Source organism: Ornithodoros turicata, chromosome 9 (assembly GCF_037126465.1).
Source record: "Ornithodoros turicata isolate Travis chromosome 9, ASM3712646v1, whole genome shotgun sequence".
NCBI classification, from domain to species: domain Eukaryota; kingdom Metazoa; phylum Arthropoda; class Arachnida; order Ixodida; family Argasidae; genus Ornithodoros; species Ornithodoros turicata.
Genome location: NC_088209.1, coordinates 41,595,302 through 41,620,473, shown reverse-complemented (window position 1 = coordinate 41,620,473; position 25,172 = coordinate 41,595,302). Strand labels below are relative to the sequence as shown.

General features: G+C 45.8%; 1 protein-coding gene across 1 annotated transcript in view; it reads left to right on the top strand.

Moving 5' to 3' along the window:
• LOC135367996 (RYamide receptor-like) overlaps positions 1–25,172 on the top strand; it is a 91,112-nt gene that overhangs the window by 43,646 nt on the left and 22,294 nt on the right. The window contains exons 2-3 of the mRNA XM_064601083.1: positions 1,017–1,113; positions 19,233–20,019. Coding sequence (XP_064457153.1) covers positions 19,237–20,019 — 783 coding nt within the window. The 5' untranslated portion in view covers positions 1,017–1,113; positions 19,233–19,236. The remainder of the gene's footprint in view (positions 1–1,016; positions 1,114–19,232; positions 20,020–25,172) is intronic.

The window sequence follows — 25,172 nt, the reverse complement described above, 5'->3', positions numbered from 1 at the left end:
CGCCGAAGCTCGCCTCCTTTGTAACTGGATGACCATGTCCACTTAGAGCTCGTAAAGCACGAAAATGGGAAACAGAGTTTCGGTATCGAAAAGCGCTTCAATGAATCCGAACACGCCCAAGGGAAGCCCTTCAGGATGAATGTAATGGTTTTGGGTTTCCACGCTATCAGGTGTTAATGGGGCGCGGGATGCCGCCAAACAGCCATTACTGAAGAGAGCGCCTTGAATTCAGCCCCTTTGAGGATGCTGAAGCCGTTAAAAGTTCCGATGAGAGGGAGATGAGGTAGAAAAGAATGCACAGGAGGACTAGGTCATTTCAAAGGGAGAGAAGTTAATGAATTTAGCGGTGCTTCGCAACCATTCAGGGCCTTCTTGGCATGTTAAGAATGAAGTGTAGCACTATTATTTATCGACGCTATATACTGTAACCCTAGCTAGCAACATCACGTTTAATGCTCAGCAAAGAGCTCTTCAGCAGCGCTCTCTAGATAAAGCAGGTTTTTGTGGCCTCACTCCTCTGGCGGGTGTGGCTAATCCTAAACAATTCAAACCGATGAGGTTCCTCAGATGGATGTACAGTGAACCCTCGTTATTATGACCATGGTCGTCCCCTAAAATTTTGGTCATAATGCGGAATTGTCATATTAACGGGGGAGATTTGCAGAGGTTTCACTGCATTGTTCCCCAGGAGTATGGTCGTAAAGCGCGTATGTCAGATTACCGGGGGTCATATTAACGAGGGTTCACTGTATATACTCACAAAGATGTTTGCGAGCGAAGCAAGATATTTAAAGGGACAGACACCACAACACATGGAGCCTCCAAGAGCCTAAGGGGCAAAGTCAACAAGACAACAAAGGGACAAGTCAACTATAGATGGACCTCGCCTCGGTTCGCTCCCCTATCTGCTTACATTTAAAGGAATATAGTCTCTCAGTATTGTCAGTTTGCTTAGTACCGTCCCTTAATATAATAACAACCACGTAACAAGAAACACTTACTTATCGATGTTGCAGATGCCTGACTTCCGCTCGTGGAGGCCTTCTACACTCAAAGGTGATGCCAGCTGAAGAAGAGATTACTTGACACAATCACGTGGTCACATAGTAACAGGTAAGCATATTCTCACGTCGTTTCCATCATCGTTTCAACTTATTTCTATGGAAAGCGTAAGAAGCGAGATGGTATAGCAGTGCCTGCAGTGCTCGCTTGGAGCGCTGGCTGTCGGCCACACAAACTGTGAGTTTACGTCATAAGTGACGTCATTATGATCTCTCGCAGCTATAGTATTGGCGGCGAGACCCTCACTTGGGGCGCCACTGTGCCGCCTCTTGGTGGGGACCCCCGTTTCGGTTTCGTTTCTGTTACTTACAGTAAAAACTGTCATATTGGAACGAAATATTGCGACTCACTTGGAACACATATGTCGTTTTCGTCATGAATCGCCAGGAAATATCAACGCTGGACAGCCTCTTACACGTGGAATGCCTTGATACGCCATGCAATATGCGAATACTGCCCGGGGACATCCCCACGACACGGTTCGTTCAGTGAACACCAGGGGGCGTCACCCAAACTTCTCGGCGCCAATAGTGTCATTTGTATTTTTCACGCTACCTACTACAACAAGAACTACTACATGAATGACGATGAGGTATGCACAACACAGAATGCACACAACAATGCACAGATAGTCGCGCCCTTTTCCTGGTCACCGTTGGTCAGTTGGCGAGTTCGTAGTGTTCTCCAAAGGTTGCTTTCAGAAATATGTCGGCACAATTCCCTTAGAAGTCGGCATAGGGCGCACATTTCCCGTGAGTCATGACGTTGCCCATCTCTGTGAGGCCGACAACGGGGAGCCCCCTCGAACCCAACGATGGTGGTGACAACGGGTCTGCGGAAATGATGGTGATAACGCTGCCGCTAACAATAATAGTCCGTAGTAGGCTTACGCGTCGCCAACAAACAAGCAAACTAACTGTCTATTCGTTGAAACCACTTGTAGCGATATCTCATACCGTCTAGTATACAAGTAAGTACGTCCACTGTGCGCTTGAACGGCGAACCAGTTTGTTGATTCCCAATGAAGACTGCCCAGGATACACCACCCCGACAAGCAGGTGGTGAAAGTGCTCGCCTTGTCGACCTCACAGAGGTGGGTGACGTCACGATTGTGCGTACTGGGCCGACTTCTAAGGGAACTGTGCCGACATATGCCTAGAAGCGTCTGAGGAAAACCCAGGAAAAACCCCAGACAGCACAGCCGGCACCGGCTGACAAGCAGATCTCTCGGCTTAGCACGCCATCAATCAATCAATCAAACAATCAGGCTCTCTCTGCGATTGTAAGGAATTGTATCACTAAAAAGTCCAAAAACGAGCGTTAAACTTCTTCATACTGTTGCTTCGCAGATGCTGCAACCTTCTTGACTTGTAAATTTCGTCTCAATATCTAGAGGAAGATTCCGCAGTAGTCGACAAGATCCGAATTTAGAATCGCACTGTTCGCTTCGCTTGGATCGAAGATGGTGATGCAATTTCCCGTTTCCGGTGCACAGCTACATCCGAATGTCATTTATGTCTGTTTCGTACCTGTCTCTTCCTGACGTCTTAATAAAGAAAGGAGAATGTGGAAGGGGGATGGGGGTTGATTGATTGATTGATTTTAAAAGAAAAAATGGAGATGTTAGTCTCGAGCCACTCGGGTCTGGCTACTCCAGGACGCGTTATTAAGAAAAGAAAGGGAAACTACACAAAACTCGACGCTTTGAAACGGAATGGCAACAGAATAAATGAGAACATCACCACCTAGCTTGGCACCAAAAGCGAAATCTCAAGGCACTAAAAACAAAGAGCGTCACAATGGGTCCGCGGAGACGAGAAATTGCACAAGGGCGCGTGTGGCAGGTATGAGCTGATTTGCTGGCCAGCACCCAAGAACCTTTTCGGTGGAGTATGGCCGATTATCCAGGCGGGACAGGGACGACACAAGGGTACATCGGTGTGCACTGTACCTCGAGCACTCCTGGAGTATATGATCCACGTCCTCAACTACATCACACAGACCGCAGTTGGGAGACGGGACCATGCCGAGCTTAAATAAAAGTCGCCCACTGTATGGCACGTTGAGGCGAAACCTGTAGATGAGCGACGTGATGGGTCGAGGAAGCGCTGACGGCATATAAAAACGGAGATCTGGGTCCACCTTGCGCAGGAACGACGTAGAAGGGACACTTCTGCGCCAGTGTTCACTGCACAGACGTCTCATAAGAGTACCAATTGCTTGCTCCGCGACCGCTTGGGTGAAATACGTAGGCCGCTTCACCTATGGATTATATTTCGGGGCGTTTTTGTAAATAGAACTAACAAAGACTTCGTTTAATAAATCTATTTCGCATACTATAGATCCCGATATAGACTGCTGGATGAATGATAGCTTTTCTAGCAATACTGAGTCTCCTTTCACTGTTCCATTTAATCGATACACGTCCGACTGGGAAGGCAACGTGATACACCAGGGATATCAAATGAATAATGAACAAATACGGACGACATTGAAAACACGAGACGGAATGGAATAGAAACAGCCCGAAGGCACGGCAAACAAGATCCTAGCCACACTCCTCTCGCTAATTAAAAACGCTGTAGCTTCACAAGGCTCAATTTTCTTGGCGATGATGGAGCTGCTGTTTCTGATCCGGGATTATGGTTTGTTTGTTTTTACGTCGGCAACACACGACATGCCAGTCCATTCGTGTATCACTCGTATTTATTCTTTCCGTTTTGATTACTATTATTTTTTTTCATTTTTTAATAATACGCAGCCTTTTTCTTCGTTATCTTTTCTATTCTCTCTGCCGCTTATTTTCACTCATATGCATACAAGGTGTCCAAAGAAACATGCACTCATATTTAAGAAGGACGGAGATACAGAATAAGCACAAATGAAACCTAGCCGTCGAGTGTACCGTACGGTCGCCGGTGTCTCTTCCGTTGTGCATATTTAAGATAAGCCTCTTAAGGTAAGATAATAAGTCAATTTTTGAAATGTTGGTTTAAGGACTGAGCTGTCAACTGAAAGTTTACAGCGCCCATGCGCGCAACGAGATTCAGTATTGTACGTTGCTCTGCTTGGGAAAACCACCACCTCATTACATCATCATTACTTATTTGTTGTTGTTGTTGTTTGGAAAACCAAGCCGCTTCACAATCCACATAGCGTTCATTTCTATATTTTTTCACATCAAGACGGAAAAGGGCCCAGGAGAAAACAAAAATAAATGCCTCTACATCTGGAGGAAACTTAGTAGGGCAAATAACGCGGCCAAAGGGTTCCATGTAGGCCGAAACAAAAACGAAACACCAGATTCGCTCGGTTAAGTTCAGCTCTGCAAGGCCATCGACCTTGACTTTGAAGCTCCAGCTCTTAGAAGACCAGAATCATAAAAAAACACTCGGTGATGGTACAAAAATAAATAAGGAACGAAAACAAAAATAAAGCAGAAGAACAGGAACGATGGTTGCGCTTCTGAACCGCATTTTTTAAAACCGTTTGTTGTTTCTCACAACGGAGGTTCTGCTACTGTTTATACAGAAGAGATGGATTGTCAGAGAAGAATGCTTCACTGAGAGCACTGGGCAACGTTTGCGACAAAGGGGATACGAGTCACGTGACAACGATTGCCTTGCTCGAAACTGGCATCACGAAGAAGCGCTCAAAAATAGGCGATGTCTAAAGGAAGGAACACAACACATATACATAACATATACCACAGTGCTGGTCTCTTCCTCGTCCTTGTTTTTTGAGCGCTTCTTCGTGATGCTAGATTCGTACCAACTCGCCTGATTCCTTACTGTGTTTGTTCGAAAGTTTATTACGGGCAATTTCGTTCGACATCTTGGCTGTTTGCGAGCACTGGTCTCTTTATCGAGGGCGGAATTAAATGCCGCTGGAGTAATAGATTACCGAGACGCTGCTGTAAAACTACTGCGGCGTCTAGATCCAGGAAATTGCATTGGTTCCTTACGGACGCACTTTTTTTTTAGAAAGGAATAAAAAGGAAGGTCGTTGCATTATAAGGCGAACGAATGCGGTTTACATTAAAGCAATGCCTACTCACTACTCTAGATATGGTGTGCTGCTGTGTTCTCGTTCCGCCCTTAGGGATACCTCGAGCCAAGAGCGCTTCAGTGGATCCCACCCTGCCTTCTCTCCTTCATTGTCTTCTCTTAACCTAACGATGTATCTCACAAACTCAATAGCAATGTGGCTACACTCGGCCGCTTCTGTTTGGTGCTCACTCATGACACTCAACGTCTGCCGGAAGGTGGTCCAGCGCGCCCTTGAGTGAAGGGAACGGCAAGAGATGGCGCTGCGGTAGAGTGCGCTTAGCGAAGGAAAGACAGGCGCACTAGGATCTACACTCTTAAAAATGAACTTCACCGCATAGCACGCTCCTAGCCAACGATCATCTCGAATGATATCGTTATCTGCACTGATTTGTTGAAAACGGGAGGCGTACGCCTTTTTTGTGACAATTATGAACAGCATAAGTGTCACAAAAAAGGCGTACGCCTCCCGTTTTCAACAAATCAGTGCAGATAACGATATCATTCGAGATGATGGTTGGCTAGGAGCGTGCTGTGCGGTGAAGTTCATTTTTAAGAGTGTAGGCATCCCCGAGAGAGAATGAAAGCGAGAAGGAAAAGAGAAAGGCGTGACGTGTGGATAGGGAACAAGATTTCGCTTATTTGGACTACTGTAAGTTTCGCCACGGTCCTTCTATAGTCAGACAGTGAGCAATCAGTGACACACGATCTTTACAAGTCCGATACCCCGTGTTGCAAAATGGGATGAAACAATATTTCGACGTGGTGTCGGGCCACTACACTGTACTGGCGCTCCAGCCGCACGAATGACGTAGTGAGCTCAGTCCTGGTGTTCGCTTCTCTCCCATAGCGTTACGGCGCAGTTTTACGACCAGGAGCACCGTGACCAGGAGTATCGAAGGACCGTGGTTTCCCGTTACCGTAGAATGACATTTTGACACATTACTGACACATCTATCCATGAACTCTGAAACTACACTTTAAAAGGATATGCGAACAACTGTAAGACCGCAACTAGAAAACTACCAGTCAGTGGCGTTGGGTGGCTGGCACGCCGTTTCTGCTGCACTCTTCCGTGGAAGAGGGTGTCTCCTTGCATTCCTTCAGAACTGTTACCAGTTTTCTGACCAGCGTCTACCACCTGGCTGAGGTTTTCCCTGCGTTTTCCGAATACTTTCCGGCAGGTGACAGGACAGTAGCCCCTGAAGTTGTCCCAGGACGCATACTGTCTTATCGGACTCGTATTCATGTCTACGGGTCCGCGAAAGAAAAACGGACAATGAACGGTTTCTTGCTGCACGGAGGGAAAAAAATGGTCCACACTTTTTATTCCTTTTTTTCAAGACAGATATCAGGAAACGATCATGTGACGAGTTCACCCCCAGAAGAAACGAAATTGGCAGTTACCAAACGTATTCGCAGTCACTGCTCGATGTCGCATGTAGTCCTGGATCATTAGGTACCCGGGTTACGACCCTACACACAAACAGACGAACGCCGGCATCCAAAGCAATTTCGTCCTTGTAGGCATTAGCTGCAGCGAAAAAGCTACGCCTTTCTAAAAGTCTTCCCCAGTACGTGACCCCTTTGGACCCCCAGCACCGAGTGCAGTAAGCGACCTTTCTTTATGACCAGATATTTTTACCCTCGCACTCGAACACGTGCGGGGGATCGTTCCGTAAAATACCCTATTAAGTTTTAACTGCATCTTGGAAGTAGTATGGCTTCAAGAGCTCTTCCATCGACGCCTTTCAAAGGCTAGCAGCGAGCCGCGTGCCGCGTCCCCGAGATATTGCGTTCCCCTGATGGCTGCCATTGAACCCGAAGTGCCCCCCCTAAACAATGAATCGCTGCAAAAGAGTCTTGAGAGCACTTAGAAAACGAATATATCCTAACGACTTGAGAGTCGTTGTTGAAAACAAGCGCCTTAGAAGTCACGATACCTTTAAGACTTCGTTAGTTGGGATTGGGAAAACGGTTTGTGAAACACGCGTGTTTGCGTAAGGCATACCTGAGTTTATCTAAGGCCGCATTTAACGAAGGCTGTTCTTGCGGAGCTCGTTAAAGGTTGGTACGCTAATGATTTTCGAGATATAAAGAGGAGCACCGTTAATTGGATTCATGGAAGAGAAAGCTGCCGCTGCGGCGGTGTTGCTGATGGAGCGTTTCACCTGGTGATGAAAGAATAAAACAGCGATCGAGTTACGAAACGCAAGATGGATATTTAACGAGACGTTGAGATGATAAATGATCGAGTTAGGAGTTCGTTGCCGATAGCTTGCGACGTAACGGTATGACGTAAAGATACTATAGTAGTCTGGCGTGTATGGTACCGTGCTTGGAACACGAAATTCTGAGGGGAGGGGGGGATTGCCGCAGAATTACACCTTTCTCTCTGGGCGTGATCACGTCGACTATGTCCCGTTACACCACGTTCACGGTTCCCTGGAGTTCCCTGAGTGTGCCTCAAAGGATCATCTCCTATTGCTTCAGTAACACAACATCCTTGACGCTCCTCCATCACGCTTGACGTATCCCAAAAACTCAACGAGAATGTCGCCACAGTCGTCCGCTTTGTTCTCTAAGCTCACTCGGGACACTAAAGGCCTGCTGGAAGGTGGTACAACGCGCCACCGGATGGAGAGAACGACAAGGCGGAAGGTGCTGCGGTAGATTGCACTTCGAGGGTCAAAGGGAGAGACACACACAGATAGGTCAAGGTTAGATTAAAAGAAAAGAAAGAGCTAGTAGGAAATCAGTCGAAAACCGAACCATCTTCACCCGAGAGCTCCGAGCGACTTTTTTTTTAGCATCCATCAAAAAGAATCCAGCTTTATCTCGTCCTTTTTTCCTACCTTCCTTTCTTTTAAAACCAGCTATCCATTAAAATATATGTATATATATTTGTGTATATAGTTATTTCGCGCAAGAAAGGCGTTCAAAAAATAAAGTCAAGTCCAATCGGTGCACATGCACACAGAAAAAAAGAGAGAGAGAAAAAAAAAGCCCGTCCGCATATACATCTTCATCGAGCATCTCATCCCCAGTGAGTTGTAGTCGTAGCTATCGGCTTCAAAACCTGTCGTCATCTGTCATACTCGACAATGCCGCTTTATATCCACCGACAGCTCCAGGCTGTCTCGGATAAATCCTGTTTGATGTGGCGCCCTCTTGCGCGCGTAATCTCCCATTCACTTGCAGCAATCATCTATCTCTGTTTCGAAAAATGTTTTACAGCCATGTCAAACGGCACTGCGAGAAGTGTCTTTTCAAAAGCGCTCGTCGTTTGCAGTAGCGATGCCGAGGAGTTTTCTCGCACTCTCTACTCTCTGCTCCTTGTTTTCCTTTCTGTCGTATGTGGGTCGTGAAACGAAGTCGGTTGCGTTCTTTTTTCAATTCAATTCAATTCAATTCATCTTTATTTCAATACAAGTCAGAGTTACATAGGGGTGGCCAAAAAACAGCATCATGCTGTTTGACGAGGGCGCATCCCCCTGATTTAGTGCAGCAACAGCAAGCGGAATACACTAATTGTGAACATCAATATTAGTCGTGAAAAATACTATAGTGTAGCAAGGAAACGGAATAAATACATATACACGTCATAGAAAATTAGACATCATAATAGAAAAAAAAAGCAAAATAAGAGACATCATTAACTAGAACAATAAACATAACACTAGAGCATAAACATGGCCCGTAGTGCAACAGCCGACATGGAGTTAAGATCAATTCCCTTCTTTAAATAAGAATTCAACAGCTTTGCGATGTTATGGGGTAGCGACTGATCTCCGCATATTGTTCGCGTCCTTGGGACTTTCCAAAATAGATCCTGACGTGTTTTGCTAACTATTCGACGTTGTAGATTGCATATTGACAAGATTAACGTATTGTTATATTTTACAGCCTTAAGGTATGTTTTTAGCAGGAGGAAATCGTAAATATTTTCTACCTTCATAATTTTTAGGCCATCAAAAAGATTTGCTGTGTGATGATCAAAAGGAACGCCTGCAATCAATCTTACTGCCCTTCTTTGTAATAGATAAAGTTCTTCGCTGGGACAACCCAGTAGCGTTTAGAAAGCTGCACAGTCTACGCAGACTCTCAAAGCGGACGATTGCTAAGGGGTTGGGACACCTCCATAGATGGAGTTCATTGCATCATGGACAACAACAACAACAATAAATGATGACGATGAGATGGAGTGTTTCACCGGGGTGGTGCGGTACCCTACCCCATTGCACGTGGAACATTATGTGAAGATGATGAAGGAATTAAGGATGGAAATACGAGAACGAATTAAAGCGTCTGGAGTAATCCAGTGGACGACAGGAAGTCCATGAACATGGGAAGAACCCGACGATGGAGCACAGGATCTTCATAGGGGCCAATGAGTGCAGCTAAACTGAGCGGCCTCTTGCTGATACAGGCAAACTCATCACACAGTATCCGCCTTTGCGGGCAGTAGAGTGCACATTCTATAAGAATGTGCATCATGGACGCATTGTATTGCACGCTAGAATACTGAGGAAAAAAAAAGAATTCTTCTTCGACGTGTTGTATTTAGCGAGATACAAGCCTCCGAACACACTCCTGAGCAAAGCGCAGACGTCACAGAGCTCAGAGTTGCGTCTATTCCCATTGGCAGCCACCAGCACGTGACTTCTAGCGCGCTGCCTCACTGGCGGCGGCGAGGGCTGTGATGTCAGAGCTGCATGAATTTCGGTATTCGAGGTGCCCTTTTTCTCCGCTTCTATTACCTTCCTCACTGTGCAAGTTTCAATGCAGGTTCAAATCGCTGCAATGAACCGTCATTGGCGCTTATCTGGGGTAACATGGGTTGACCGTACCGATGATTCAGTGCATTGAGTATGCTCCTCGAAGGGCTATTGAAGCCCGTAGTTAAGGGTCTAAATTGACTCTGATTAACAAAATGGGTATTCTATCACATATATACTCCAAAAGCCGGGAGATGAAGATATAGTGTAAAATACTTTACTACTCCGACTTACATAGCAATATAAAACAAAACGGTAGGCGTTTCGCCACTTATGCAGGCGGCATCTCAGTCACTCTCTCTGCAGTAAGGTTTGTTTGTTTGTTAGTGAGAAAAAAAGAGGAGAAATGCACGTTTAGGAGCCGAAATTGATTATAATTATGCAATCAAGATTGTAGCACATATTTAGGAGTTAAAATCGTTCTAATTAAGCGAATGGATATTTCAGCAACTATTTGGTAGCGAAAAATAAATAGTGACACAACAGACACTAAGCATCGGATTTTTGAAAGTGCGTGCTTTGTAGTTTTGTCTGCCAATAATGCACTTTTTTTTTAATGTTAGAAAACCGCAATATGCCTTTAGTTCCCTGGCAGTTCCTTTCCTTCTCTTCTTTTTCTTTCTTCTTTTCCTTTTCTTCTCTTCTTTCTCCCTTTCTTCTTTTCCTTTTCTTTTCATTTCTTCTCCTTTCCTTTTCCTTTCCTTTGTTCTTCTCCTTTTCTTCCCGTTTCTTTTCTTATTTTTCTTTTCTTCCACTTTTCTCCTTCTTTCTTCCCCTTTCTTTTCTTATTTTTCGTTCCTTCCCCTTCCCTTTTTGTTTGGAATAGCAAGCCGACGCTCGTCTGGCTGACCTTTCTTTTCTTTTTCTTAATAAACATATTCCCCCCCCCCCCTGGCAGAAATAAAATGAAAAGCGCGCAAACAATATTCTTGATGATGACGTCAGTGGAGAAAAACTATGCTGACGTTGTCTCCAAGTATAGAGCCATCCCTTCTTACGCTAATTAAACAGCAATGAATTCTAAGACGAATTCTCCGCCACCTGGTGACATCAAGAAAAACGCTGACACCACACGACTTCCTCGCCCATTCATTATTCGTCATTCGTTATTGTCAAGTAAATTAGCAATAACGAGGAACAAGAACACAAAAAGGGGCGTCATTAAGCCACGGCACTCCAGGTGATTTTTCATCGCCATTTCTGCGTGAAAATTATTCACCAGCAAAGAGAGAGAGAGGACCAGGTTACGAAACCTTGCGCGTCACCCACACACGTTTGAATGTTAGGTTTAACAAAGAAAGATGACTGTAGCAGTATTAGCGAGGCGTATATGTTGTTCTTTTTCGCGTTTCACATTTGGAATTATTCATGAAAGCCCCACAACGCGGCTTTGAATTCGTTTCAATGATTGAACCAAACCTTCCGCCAGAAGGATTTCTGGAAAAACAAAACAAAACAAAACAAAAGAAAAGAAAAACAAAAAACAGCTGCATCGGGTCATAGCAGGGCGCGGTGTTTTTATCTCAGCGCTTCAGTTTTGCAGGCAAGTGCTGTCCCCAGGGTTGCCGAATGAAAGCCGACTGAGGACGTCAGGTATCATACAAGCAGTGATGGCCAGTAGTTAACTACATGTAGTTAAACTACTAGTTAAACTACCTGATTGTAGTTAAAAAGTAGTTATCAACTACTTGCAGAAATGTAGTGGCAACTACTAGTTAAACTACTATTTTGAGTAGTTAACTACAGTAGTTAGGTTACTGCAAGCGCTAACTACTTCCGATTTTGCCGCAAGTTTTACGGCACGATTGTGCTTTCGACTTTTACCTTGAGCTACTTGTTTGATGAGAACGGAGGTGCAGAGCAATTGTGCCGTGCATGTGTACTAAATCTTCACTTTTATCGCTGCTTGTGATCCCTATTTCGGTGTCGAAGAACACTATAGAATGGGATTGGTGTTGATGAACAACATTAAGTAGTTATAGATGTAGTTAAAATACATTGCAGTAGTTAAAGAAGTAGTTTTAACTACCTCCCCTGAAAAGTAGTTGAACTACTAGTTAAACTACTCCATCGCGAAGTAGTTAGTAGTTATAGTTAAACTACTGTAGAAGTAGTTAACGGCCATCACTGCATACAAGTTGATAGGTTAAAGGAGTAACGAAGATGTCCCATGGTTTGGTTTTAAGAAAAAAATTCCCATTCATTGCTCTCTTTGCTTTGTTCGTGCGACACATAATCGGAGTTCTCATACAAGAAGCACGATTGTTGACCGCTTTCGCGAGAGATACGTCTTATATTTTTTAAATTTTTTTCCAGTTAATACTACTACTACTACTACTTAGATCCGCACATCCATTAGAAACCTTGATAGAGAAACTCCTCTATAGAAACTCCTTCAGAGAGCCCGTAAGTGAGTAGTACAGCTAAAGTGGTGCAGAGCCTTGCCTGTAGTCGAAAGAACCTTCACTCGGAAATGAGCCCCCGGGGCTGATCGCTACGCTGATGTTCCGTCACACTGACCCGAATATACCACGACAGAAGGTGCGCGACGTATTTTTAAAATTACTTTTTAATGCACTTTTTATAATTAGATTGCCCGATAACAGGACACCGTGAGCGAAACTATATTGCATTGTGTCTCCTGATGGAGTGCTCGATGAATGAAGCAGTGTTTCCAGTAATGTTAAGTGTCGTTTCGTCACTCTTTTAAAGAACATCCATGGATAGCGGTAAAGCATGAATCGACAGTCGACGACATTTCAGAATACCCCATCACCGTGTCACTTTTTTTTTAAGGAGTAGCAAGTCGGCCTACGCAGACTATCCTTTCCTCTCCTTCCTTTCCTCTCGTTTTTGAATAAACAGGCTCCCCCCGTCTAGCGTGCCGCTTAACCCAATGACACGTCTCTTTTTTTTTTCAGTCTCGCTTTATCACAAAAGTCACGTAATTTTCTGCGTCTCCCGATTCTTCCACCGCGTGGCCTGGCAACTATGACATCAGTCATGCAGGAAACAAGCAACTTTGTTTCCATAGTATGCGTTGCATTCCAGAAGACACACGACAACTGAGCTGACAAGCGGCAGCAATATGTCCCGCTTAATAACGCGGTGCAGCAGCAACAGCGCTGAATGATGAATGCTGTCTGGGAGTGCCCGTTCAGCCGTGTTATCGGGCCTTTGCGGAAAACGCATGTTCTGCTGACAGCGCATCCTCTAGGGATGTGCAACGAAATCATACATCAACTGTCACGCTGTTTTTTTTTCTGTCCCAGGAAGGGGCGGTGTGTGTGTGAGAGAGATGTGTGTACGCGTTGCATATTGAAACGGCTGGCTATATCACATTGTACGTTTTCACGGCTCCCCGTCGCGGTTAACGGCTTCCGGAGTGTGAAGATTGCCACAGTCAAAATGAAGGACGACGGAGCCTTGGGGCGAAGTGGCCGTATGGTAGTCTTCTCGTTATTGGCACTACCAGATTGCACTGGCCTTATGCATTTTCTGCGGGAAGGTTTCGCGTGTTCCGCCGCCGCCACGCGGCCGTAAATCAACGGCCACGCGAGATTTAATGCAGGCAGAGAGAGCGCGCCTAGCCTTATCGCGATCCCAAATGCAACAACGCTTCGGGCCATTTTCGCCACTTGCATGTGTGCCGTGTATAACGCCGTGTTTTATGGCCATGGTTCTGCATTCCATCTCGACGCGGATAGTAGCAGGTGAATATTCACTGACTCGTGTAAGGTCACGTTTCCTTTGGTTTCAGGGGAAGCATAAACACGAGACAGAACACGTAGTCTGTTCCCTCAAACTTCAGGAAATGTTATCTTAGGGGCTAAATGCAGGGACGTTTCTAATTTTTTATTATTATTATTATTTAGCGATACTGCAGGCCTATCCCAAGACCAAGAAGGTACATTTAATGTACGCTGTGACGTTAAATTGATACACTTCAAACAACCTCAAACCTCAACCTCAAACAACCCGCTCATTACGAAAGACGGCTACTCCAGATCACTTAGAAAAAAAATGGCTAACTACAATTACGAACGGTGAGTTACAGACACACTGCGGAATAATTGCAGTCTAGGGAACTAGAAGTTGTAACTCTTCCTCAATTTGCACTCTCCTTTTCCCCCTCTCACAGCGCATAAAGTGTCTCCTACTTAACAATAAAGTCCACCAAGCTTCATATAGGTAGAACCATATCTTTCCTTTATCTCTTAACTTTCTGCAACGTACGGCAGAGTCGAGTACGGAGAGAGACTAAATGCTTGACGTCAAGAATCCATTTCGTGAAATGAGGAGCTCTGATGGGCCGCAAAGCGAAGCCGATAAGACGGCGGCGCGCGGTTTTGGGTGGAGTCCTTTTGCCCGTCTCGAGAACGATAAAAAGGAAAAGGCTTAGGGCGAAAAAACGGTCTTCAAACGCCTCTCTTTTTTTTATCTCCCTTTTGGGGAAAAAGGGAGAGTAGCTAGCGTGAAGTACCAACCTCATCAGTGGAATGTGAAGGGACATTAAAGGTCAAGTGAGTCGTGGAAAAGAAATAAAATAGCGGGCGATATTAATAGTGGTGTGAGACACATCAACTATCCGAGGAAGTGGTGGCCGCTCGCTAAGTAATTAAGAGACTGCGAAGTCTTCTCACTCTGCTCTGATTGGGCTTGGGGTATCGGGGGAGGGGGGAGAAGTTAGCACGAACATGTCAGAGGACGACCTCTCGTGCTAAAAGGTAACAACACGAGGAGACGTGAAAGGAAATGAAGTGGTGGTGGCGATAATTGTTCAGACACCGAGCCGTCTCTTGGCTGTCTTAGTGCGGTTATTTGGTGAGGAAGGGTTAGTGCGTCACAGTCCGACTTCATGGGGAACTGTACTCTAAAAACAAAACTTCACCGCATAGCACAGCGTGCTATGCGGTTCTGTTTTTAGAGCGTGTGCAGTGGTTTGTTTCCGAAAAATGGCAGCTTGAGTTCAATGGATTACGAACGAGGCAGTGAAGAATGATGTTAGGATGTTCACTTTCTCCTAGCGTGTGGCATTATTGAAGGTAACGTGGAGAGCATAAGAAACAGCCACGACCCACGGCATATCACGACCCTCAACATTTGTAAAGCGAGCTTCCCCGCACTATGAGTGTTCGTGTGGCAGAGCACGCTTTACAGGCAGCTATCATTGATAGAGGTCAGCGCGGATAGGATTGATAGTACCCGCATCTGCACGGTATCCGCGCATGTAAGACCCGAAACCGCACTAGTTGAAATATGTGCATCCGCATCCGCGAGGGTATTGAGTATATCCGCACATCCGCATTGGTCAGAAAAAAATATGTATGGCAAACATGTTACGTTACACGCGTTACCTTTCAGCATACAGACTCGCCCAGGAATATTATGTCATCCACCAGTGACGTCACTGGTGTGTGTGTGTGTGGGGGGGGGGGGGGTTCGGATGACGAACCCCCCCCCTTTTCCGAGATCTTACCCTTTGTAGGGCATTTGGGAGAATGAAAACTAGGGCGAGATTTAAAGGAACCACAATGTACGGGATGCCACACTTGGACACCATTTCTGGATTCGCTGCGTGCTCTCAATTACGGCTCCCCCTGTGGAAACGTCCGCGCAGGTACTAATGATTATTTGCGGATAAAGCGCGGATATCCGGATATTTTATCCGCGCGGTTTGCGAAACATTATAGTTATATCCGCAAACCGGGATGTCCTGCGGAAATCCGCGTGGACCCACGGATATAACCGCACCCGCGCACACCTCTAGGCTCATTGATCCACCTACTCGGCGACCACCCACAGCGAGAAAGTGGTTGGGTGGCTCATTTGTAGCCTGAGGCAATCGTTATATTATATCAATCTCAAAAATTCACACTAGATCTCTTTTGGAATACGTTTTGGAACCGGCTGTGGTGTCTGAGGGTTTTCCTGGGTTTTCCGGCAGACTTTCCAGATGAATATACGACACCGTTCCCCTTGAAGTCGGCCCAGAAAGCATACTAACCCCCTGCCCCCCCTCCCTCCTGCTTGTTATGTATCCTGCTCCGACCACAGGACGTTCTAGAATCTTTATTCATAGCGGTGGCCGTACGACCGTCATCAATCATCAATGTCCAGTGGGGACAGCACATTGCTGTCTTCCCTTCATCTGTCCTCGTCTGTACGCCGCTCATAGCCATACTTGCTTCGCGGCGCTAACACGAAATAAAAAAGAAAAGTGGCAATAAAACCAACTTGAACGTATCAGTCGATGCGTATCGACGTTTTTTAAATTGGACGTATCAGTACGGCGTGCATGGAGGACGGACGGAGAGAGGATTGCAGGAAGGAGTTGGAGAATGGAGGGTAATATGCGACCTGGGCCGACTTAATGAGTGACAAGTGCCGACATCATTCTCAGACAGCAGAGTCGACGGTGAGGTTCGAACTTACCACCTTTCACCGTGTGTCGTGACCTTGGAGTTACCTCTAACGATTTTCTTCGGCACCGCGCCGGTCTTGCGTTACGGGAACAGAAAGAAGGGAGAAAAAACGATAAACAAGCAACGTAACCTCGTTGGTATGCAGTCCTTATCGTCTGCTTTTTCATCACCACCGCGGGCGCGAAAAGTTTCGCATCTATAGAAAGTTTATGTATGAGAGGTTCGAAACTCAAGAAGCAAATATTGATGCGCCCCGGAAATGAAAATGATAATAATAAAGAAATAAATAAACTCGCAGCAGGCATTGTTATGTCTACCCTGCAGTAATGGAATATATTGCCTTCCTGCGCCGGAGACTTCTTTCTTTCTTTTTAAGTTAGCTTCATCGTGGTATTCCGAGCTACGCTCCATATAACATATACATGTCCATCGCGTGCAAAGAAGAAAATATATCACCATTTTTTTTCTTTCAATTACCATCATCATCATCATCAAGAAAATATATTCTGACGCATACGGCGGATATGCACGATTATCAACAGGATATCAGGCATGGGAAACGTACGGCAAGAAGGGAGAATTGGAAAGCGAGTTGAATTCTGCTACGATGAAGAAGGCAGTGCTGGTTATATAAGGGGGTGAACCGAATTGAAGTCTTTTGCACACGTTCCTTGAGCTACGATTTCACGCACAGTCTGCCGAAGGGAAGAGAAGCGCGGGACTGTAAAAGTGAATGGTATCGTTTCTGGTTGGTTGGTTCGTTGAATTAATTGGTTAGTAATACTTTGCAGACTAAAATTGAGTTGCGCTTTGATAAAATCCATTCAGAGAATATGAGAGGGAAATATGGTACAGGTACACTACCCTGCGCTCATGTCTTTCACGGGCTCCTGTGCCGAGCCCAAGAAGGTGATCCAAAGTATGCCAGTCATAATCCAAAGTTGGTACACTTGGCAATAGGTTATTCTTCGTCTTCTTCCTCACACATCTTGGTCTTAATCAACCACTGAGGGAAACTGTACAAGGAGGAGCAACGAGGGGCATTATGGGCCACTGGAATACAACGACACGGCGAAAAGAAGCATTCGAAGCATTGTGCAACTCCCTCGAGGACGCCAGGGTTGTACTGAAATACTGAGTGTATGCACCAATCGGCAAACCACGACTTCTACTCCTCAGCATGCTGAATCCGATATCCACAGCGTATCGCTCTAGTTTCAGCTTGATTTTTCGATTTCCGGCGCATTTTGAATATTCTATTTTTTCTATTTTTATTTCTTATGACGAGTATCCGGAAACATGCAGGGTGGTCTGGACACGAGTCAGATGCCCCCAATTAGTGTGGTGATTCACTGGATAATTCCAATTAACTGTGGGTGTCTTAATTGGTAATTTAATTGTATCTCATTGTAGAACATTCTCCCAATCTCTTTTTCTCATCTTCCTCTTCCTTCCCCTTTCCCCCCTGGCCAAGCCGCAGTCTATCTCGTTTCCTCCCCTACTTCCCTTACATAACTCAACTAAAAGAGAGAAAAAAAATAGAGGACGCGGTTACGATTGTGTAACGCGAATTTCAGCGGTAGCTGCCGTGTGTGGATGTTGATACTTTTATTGATGATTTATCCTCAACGAATACTGCCCTGTGATCTGTGAAGTGAGTGGTGATGTGTAGAGCTGGGATTAGCGGGGCAAAAATATTACTAAACTCGCGAAAAAAGCGGGACCGGAAATGTTGAAAAATCGGGACACTTTCTTGAACAACGTACCCATTTCAGAGTATGTCAAAAACTGCTTTTATTAGCTTTAGATTATTTTAACTTGCTTCGCATCACCGAAACCGAGGGGTTTTGCGATACAGCCACAGGGATTTTCCGAGACATTCCCTTTAACCAGCTTCCGCTGTAAAAAAAAGGGGTTTCCACCTTCTACGAAAAGAAATTGAGCAGCAGACCCCTTCTGGGTGTCGCCCGGTTATTCCTCTCTCTCTCTCTCTCTCTCTCTCACTCTCTCTCTCTCTCTGTGTACAAGGCTGTGATTCTTTACCGTCTTTCTCGGGACACGCCTTCAGATAACTGCCGGATGCATTACATCCAAAGTGGAGCCAGGGCGCAGGAAAATACTCCTCCTCAAGAGCCTAACGAAACAGCACCTACCACTGCCGCATAACTAACACATAATATCGCGCATCTGAAAGTCCGTATACGCAGCTCAACGGGAGACGCCGTGAAATATGCTAAGATAACTCGATTTCGACACAGTAGCGCAGTTAATCAAATCAAGCTCATCTTGCGGTGGCGAAACTATATTAACGAGCACAAGGAACGGACGGAATTGGTAATGCGGCACGAGTGTTCGCGCATGAGCGAGTGCATGCTGTTGCATTACAAAAACACACAAACAGAAAACTAACTGGACCGTTATCGCTCCTCGGTTGCCGACACCGTGCCTGGGCAGGAATACTTATTGCAGACGGCTGTGCTGAGCAGCTACGTGGCACGCCTGCTACTCATGTCGATACGGCTTCTTTCATAATATTCAGCACGACAACGGCTTCTGACGCGAACATTGCACTCGAAATAAAAAGTGCTGCGTTTCGTTGCTTATATTTTGCATACCTGTTCAACGTATAAGGACGTATTAATAATGACGACTTTTCCGGAGTGCTCACAAACGAAAGTGTCTTAGCTATTAGCTTCATAGTATAAACAAGACTGAGTATGGGCAAACACAAAGAAACGACGTATTTGCCAATGCTCAGGCTTATATACTATGGAGTTTATTTACCATCTTGTCTGAATATTATCTTAGCTACTAGGATTTGCAAAAAAGAAAAACGCATCTATCTCAAAAGCCACATTCCACAAGCAACCAAGTCCCAAGAGGCACTAACATGTCAACCTCTGTGTTTTGACTTCTTTCAGAACCATGGAAACCGACGAGAACCTCTTAGCCACTACTGCCCCGCCCTACGCCGATGACTTCACCCAGTCTCTACCCCCCTTCACCAACGGTACCACAGAACCCGTCTGCGACACCTCCACCCCTGTCCCGGAAGGCATCCAAGCCCTCATGTACATAATGTACATCGCTGTCTCCGTTGCCGCCATTGGGGGGAACGGCGTCGTCTGCTACATCGTGCTCGCCTATCAGCGCATGCGCACAGTCACCAACCTCTTCATCATGAACTTGGCGATCGGTGACATCTTGATGGCATCGCTCTGCATACCGTTCACTTTCGTATCCAATCTCCTGCTCGGATATTGGCCGTTTGGGGGCGTCATGTGCGTTCTCGTGACGTACGCGCAGTGTGTTACTGTGTTTATTTCCGCTTACACACTAATAGCTATTAGCATAGATCGCTACACGGCGATAGTGTATCCGTTAAGGCCGAGAATGACAAAACTGCGTTCGAAGCTCATCATCGCGGTGGTGTGGATTGTAGCGCTGGTGACGCCGCTGCCGACAGCGCTGGTGACGCAGCTGGTGCCGCACCCTTGTGCCAATCATACGTACTACTGTCTGGAACAGTGGGGGACCCCCGAGCAGACGACGTACTATTCCATGGCTCTGATGATACTGCAGTACTTTTTCCCGCTGGTTGTGCTCATATTCACGTACACGCGAATAGCTATCGTGGTTTGGGGAAAAGAAACGCCCGGTGAAGCTCAAGACGCGAGGGATCAACGCATGGCAGCATCCAAGCGAAAGGTATGCAAACAGAAGTTCATAAAAGTGTCAAGCCTTGCTTTCTCCTGCCTCACTACTCTTCGCTCATTTCAGAGAAATACCACAATTTGGAATGGTGACTATACGCCTACTACTACGATAATTAATACAAATTGGAAGCAACAATGCTAACAATAACACAAGGACAGGTGTATTAGATCAAATGTAACACCGATCACACCTCCAGTACTACATAAAAAAGGAAAAAAGATGCGTTTAATCTCTTGCTTATGCTCCGAATTTAAAGTAAACTCACTGGAAAAAAGCGAAATTTTTATGCAAAAGAGGGAATAGATTAGAAATACTGCATGCTCATCCGTGGCTCATGCTGGCATATTCTGATTATATTCATGACGTCCAACGCCCTGTCGTAAACGCGCTTGTAAACTTTTTTGGACACCGTTGGACTTCGGTGTGAGACGGATCATTATTGTATTTCACCACATTACCGCCATTGGTGATAGTCTATCCATTCATCATCATTAAAATAAAGTTTTTCTTTGTCCACAGGGGGGATCCAAGCAGATTATGATTAAAAGCGCTAAAAAAACGTCAGGAGCCGGGAGCTAAAATAACAAACACGCACAATCATGATTACTTTTACACAGAGACAGACAGCTTTTAACCATGACCTACCGAACCGCCCAATTTTTAACCCTCTTTGATCCAAGCAGGTTTAGAGAGAGTTTCCAAGAAGTACACTGTAAACTGAAAAACACCCTTATGGGTGTAAATGGCTTGTCCTATAACTCACACCACTTTTTATACCGTTTGGTCTGGAACACCCTTTTAGGAGGGTGTTTAACAATCTTATGCCCTCCTAAAAGGGTGTTTAAAGGGTGCAAACAAAGGCATTTTCAAGGAAAAGCACCCTTTCAAAGGGTGTTTTACACGGAATACGCCCTCTAGAAAGGGTGTTCCAGACCAAACGGTGTAAAAGGTGGTGTGCGTTATAGGACAAGCCATTTACACCCATGCGGGTGTTTTTCAGTTCACAGTGATAGCAAACACTCGAAATGTGAACTTGATCGATTTTCAGAAGTATTCGTACCAAACAGTTTTAGCATAAAAGGTGTCGCACTATCATTTTGGACGACAACTGAAAAATGATCCGAGCTTGTACATAACGCACCTCCTCACACCTTCTGCTTTGTCGTGAACATACATTGTCTGCAGGCAAAAAAAAAAAGTGAAAGCCAAACCTACGCATTAATCACCAACTCTGGCAGGTATGAAATCAAACAGCGCTCAACTTTGCTAGGCTTCTATTTTTCAATCGTGAAGTTCGGCATAGTTCCGCATCTAATGCTGGTGCTCCCTTAGCACGACCGCATATTCTACCGGAATTTCCTGCTGCGCCGGCCATTTAAGTTATCAATCTCGGGTGTCACAACTTCACCGAGTTTAACCAACTATATAGCCCGCAAAGTGCTCCAAAGTTTTGCAGAACGCACTGTCGCGAAGCTGCTGGCGTTCACGACAAGTCTGTTCATTTTTCATGGAGACTGCTCTTGGCAAGCACGACGGCGTGACAACAAACCGCACTGGAACAACTTTCGCGACGTGTTTCAAACTTTGGCCACCACCCGAAACGAAGCTGAAGAAAGAAATGGCAACAATTTCGAAATCCGTATCTAATCATGTCCGCCGAGAGTCGGCGGAAATTCATCCGTGTCGCGAGAGCCCAAGCAACAAACTATAAAAAAGCGAACGCTTCACCGTGGGTTGGCGCCACCGTCGCATTCCATCGCACGCGTCCTCTTCAAACACGTTTTGTCGCTATTTGCCCACACGGCGGGACGATGTGACCGAAGGAGTCAGCGTAAATTTACGACGCTCGCGAAGAATGCCCCTCTGCACGAGCAAATAAAACTTTACACGAGTTTTCAAGTATGCAGATTTCGCTGAACACGGCCCGTAGAGGTGACGTGGGATTCAGTTGATTTTTCCGGCGTACCTCGCTTTTTAAAAGTAGCATTGGCACACCTCCCACCGCCGCTTTCCATTATGAGATTAGGTTAGATATATAAAAGCAAAATATGGAGAGGTCTGTGGTGGTGATGGTGAAAGGGTGAAAGGGTGAAAGACGTCACGACTGACGCCCTGGGGAAATGTGCGTCCTGGGCCGACTTCTAGGGGAACTGTGCCGACATATGTCTGAAAGCGTCTGAAGAAAACCCAGGAAAAACCCCAGACAGCACAGCCGGCACCGGGATTCGAACCCGGGTACCTCCCAGTCTTTTGCGTCCCGCTTCCTATACTGGTCACATTGAAAGGGCGTTGGTAGCAGTGACCGCGGTTTTTTCTTCTTCTTCTTCTTCTTCTTCTTCTTCTTCTTTGTTTCCGTCTTTTCGCCGATGACGTCACAGAGACGGCAGAAGGAGACAACCCTTTCCCACCGGCACGTGAAGCTGAAATTGGGGCCAGCCATGTATCATCAACGCACTTCTCCAGTTTCGGTTTTAGAGTTTCGGAATTCCTGTCTCAGTTGTCTCGCGACGTAAACCCCCAATTATTAATAATTAATATTAATTAATTCCTGGACACATATGCCAGTAGCACAAATGGCCCTCGGTGTGGCGTGTGTAGAGCCTTCTCAATAGAGAGTTTTTGTATATCGTGCGCTATATCCTTTGCGTACGTAAGGGATAGCGTCGGTGGTTCTGCGCACGCCAATAACGAAAAAAAAAAAGAGCTTCGCGCAGTGCGCACAACCACCAACGCTATCCCTTAGGTACGATGTGATAAAACTCTCTATTTGCTTTTTCATGTAACGTGATACATGTATACGGCTTCAAAGAAGGCAACACTCACCTTCTATTCGTCGCTTTCGCGCATGTACACATAACGAAGGCTATATGGTGTCATTCTTGTTGCCATAGCAGATATCATTCAAGATTCGGTGGGAGAAGCCGTGCAGGGGAAGAAACCCCATTTTCGTGTTTTTGTTGCCATCCAATCGTATGTCTGTCGTGATCTGTCGTGATCTATTCCTCTTATTCCGGCTTAGTATTGCGAAGCAATGCACCTCTTTCCTAACCATGTCGCCACCTAGCGACTCTTCGGCAGACCATCCTTGTCCCGTGCCAGGACAAACCCACGTGTATGGCACCCAGTCACGAAACCGGTCTTGTAGATGAGCCAGCTGGGCTCTCCTGAGATCAACACGTCACACTCGGAGACAGGTGTTCCGCCTGAATCCAAGGGGGTCGGACTTGGTCCAGGAAGCGTTACCGCAGGGGAACCGCCATTCGTTTGTCACGGAAGGGGTGGTAGAATAGGTCACCGGTAATTTCGTGCGGAAATGACGTCAGTGTCCTCGCTTCCGTGTCATGCCCCTCACAGGTTCCGATAGGCAAGGTGCTTTGTGATCACTGTGTTTAAAATTGGTTTCCCAGTCGCCTCAGAAGCAGTACGGGTGACTGTTGCGCTGTTGTGAAGGGCTGACCATCCCCTTCAGGACTGCAATGCCAGGTATTGCTTGTCGCAGCCGTTATACGCAATGTTACATTACGTGCGTGCTTACCGTCGGTAAACTAGTTTATGTACACACACAGAAAGCACACAGTATATTAGTCAGGTTCTGACAGTCGCGCTTTACCGCTTTCTAAAGACGTTTCTAGACCCACGCTCATCCACCTCTGGCAACCATAGCGCGCGTCGTCTGCTAGTTTAGACCACGACCTACTAGATTATAACGACCATGTCATAATCGGCAACCCCTTTGAGGAGCCCATCCTCACGATCCGCTAGGGGCGTTACTCATCGGCACGCGAGTTCTGCACCACGATTGGACGATGGAAATTTGAATTCTGAACGCGCAGAAGCGTATGCGCGACTTCCGTAGCAGACGACAGCAATAGCTCCTATGAAAGCGCGTAGAATGATGATGAAAATCAATCTCAGAATGAAACATCTGTGGAATATCCACCGCTTGTACAGAAATACTAAGGTGAGCTGAAGTACAAAGTATTGTAGAAGTTGAGGAAGCAATAACTGGGATGATAAGTAGCGCCACCGCTTCCAAAAATGCGGCGCTGGGAAGGGATGCCTACGACATGGTCGTTATAATCTAGTAGGTCGTGGTTTAGACACGGAAGTCTGCACTTGTCCCACGATTCTTAAAAAAGTATCGGTGACCTATTACGCAGCTGGATTAGCTTCCTGATATGTACTGAGAAACGCGACGAGGACAGAAGGAAAAAAAAATTAAAGCACGCTCCATTACCGTGAAACTCTGCGCGAAAGCCGGAAAAGGTCTCTTAACAATCACTCAATCAATCGATAACTGGATCCCGTGTCTTTTCACGCCTTCCTGCCCGGATGATCCTATTACAAATCCGCTATAGAAAGGTCATAGGAGCGCCCATTTCACCCGCTCATGCTGGTCGATCTCAAGACACGTATGGATCGGAGATGTGTCAAACGCCGCATCGACATTTTTCCCCGGCTGAAAAATAGTTTTGAAATGATGAGGGAAGCCTTAAGATGTGAAATCGAAACTTTCGGCTTCTGCGACATGTGGTGAACAAAAAGGGGCACAGGATTAAAAAGTGCCAAAGGATTTTTTTTCTTCTCTTTTTCTTCTTTCTTTTTTTTTTCGTGAATTCGATCGGCGCGTAGAAGCTTGGCCTGTTCCTCGATGATCAATAAGGAACTCGTGTGTTTGCAAAGGAAAAAAAAAAGAAAAAAAGGACTATGCTCGCTCCAGCGTTTTGTATTTTCCATGGGCATTACGCGAATCAAGATAGAATCTCGGTACACACTATAAGTGTCGGAAACGTCGTCTCTGACCAGATTTGTAGCTGTGTTTTGGCTGAAAATCGATAGGCCTCAATATGTAGCCCCTAATGCGTGTTTGCTCAGCCTCGTGCTCTAACCGCTTACTGTTTAGTTAGGCTCAGTTGAGATCCGCGACAAATGGGATATGCGTTGGCGTGGAACGACGACCAGAGGGATATGGCGTCGTGAACGCCTGATAAGGGCTTCAGGGAGCATGAGAGGCACTTGGAGCATTTTAATTTATTTATTTATTCTTCCGTGATATGAACGTACACTCTAAATCTTTTCACGCCTTTAAAGGTGTAACAACGTGCGTGGCGCACGCCTTTTTAGGTGTAATTTTGGTAACATCA